The sequence below is a fragment of the Canis lupus genome, chromosome 22, assembly GCF_003254725.2.
Source record: "Canis lupus dingo isolate Sandy chromosome 22, ASM325472v2, whole genome shotgun sequence".
Lineage (NCBI taxonomy): Eukaryota > Metazoa > Chordata > Mammalia > Carnivora > Canidae > Canis > Canis lupus.
This window is the reverse complement of record NC_064264.1, coordinates 3,686,796-3,687,962: the sequence shown is the minus strand read 5'-3', so window position 1 is coordinate 3,687,962 and position 1,167 is coordinate 3,686,796. Positions and strand designations below refer to the sequence as shown.

Genomic DNA, 1,167 nt, shown 5'->3' with positions numbered 1-1,167 from the left:
TACACACACACAGTTTCAGTATTATTATTGTTCTTAGGTGCAGTCAAGAGAATCTACTCTAGCTAGTAGATCAGAAAGGCATTTATTAAAGAATACTGAGTGGCATACAACATCTCCAGGAGGGCCAAGAAACAAGAGTAGATACCCCATAGCCAAGAGCAACTGCAGACAAGAGAAACACCCTACCCACTGTGAAACCATTCCAGGGAAAACTCCAGTCCTGCCACAATCCAGCTCTCTCCCTGGATTTTTCATCTGAGCTGCCTCAGGAGTACTAAATGCTTCTATCATGGTTCCCTGGACTGCCTCAAGGTGTTTGATGGGATCCCACCACCCTATGACAAGAAAAAGCGAATGGTGGTTCCAGCTGCCCTCAAGGTGGTACGCCTGAAGCCTACACGAAAGTTTGCTTACCTGGGGTGTCTGGCTCATGAGGTTGGCTGGAAGTACCAGGCAGTAACAGCAACCCTGGAGGAGAAGAGGAAGAAGAAGGCCAAGATCCATTATCGGAAGAAGAAACAGCTTATGAGGCTACGGAAACAGGCCGAAAAGAATGTGGAGAAAAAAATTGACAAATACACAGAGGTCCTCAAGACCCGTGGACTCCTGGTCTGAGCCCAATAAAATTGACTTATTCATCATGAAAAAAAAAAAAAAGTAAGTCACTCACTTACTTCTTCCAATCTCATGTATGTATAAAAAATACATATGGAAACTGACTGCTAGGGAATGTGGAAATTATAGCTATTAATTTTCCAGGCCCTCCTCCCCCAGGACCTAAAAGGCATACTAGAAGGAGAAGTGGGATGAGTAATGTGCAAACCAATGCATCATAAGATTGCCTTGTTTGCACTAAGATGTTTAGTAACCAGCTGACCAGTTGGGGCTGTGTCCCTGGATGAGGACCATAACTAAAAGTACATGGGGAAATTGTCATTGCTGGAATATTGCTGGAGAGATGGACAGATCCCTTCCCTTACTCCTACTCCTCAGCTCCTGAGTGCTATTGGCAAGGAAGAAGTAACTCCACAGATCTGGAATAGCTTAGATTTTAAAAGCGGCTGAGTTGCCTTTCCTCAGAGGAGAATGATGCCTGCCTGACCCAATTCAGAGAGCTGTTGACAAGACAACACATGGCCATACATCAGCCTCATCACAACTTTTATC

At 44.6% G+C, this 1,167-nt stretch overlaps 1 protein-coding gene across 1 annotated transcript; it reads left to right on the top strand.

Moving 5' to 3' along the window:
• Window positions 1-288: 288 nt before the first annotated feature.
• LOC112678725 (60S ribosomal protein L13a-like) lies at window positions 289-657 on the top strand. The gene has a single exon (XM_035704633.2). The coding sequence runs from the start codon at window positions 355-357 to the stop codon at window positions 613-615; it is 261 nt and encodes an 86-aa protein (XP_035560526.1). The 5' UTR covers window positions 289-354; the 3' UTR covers window positions 616-657.
• The last annotated feature ends 510 nt before the right edge of the window (window positions 658-1,167 follow it).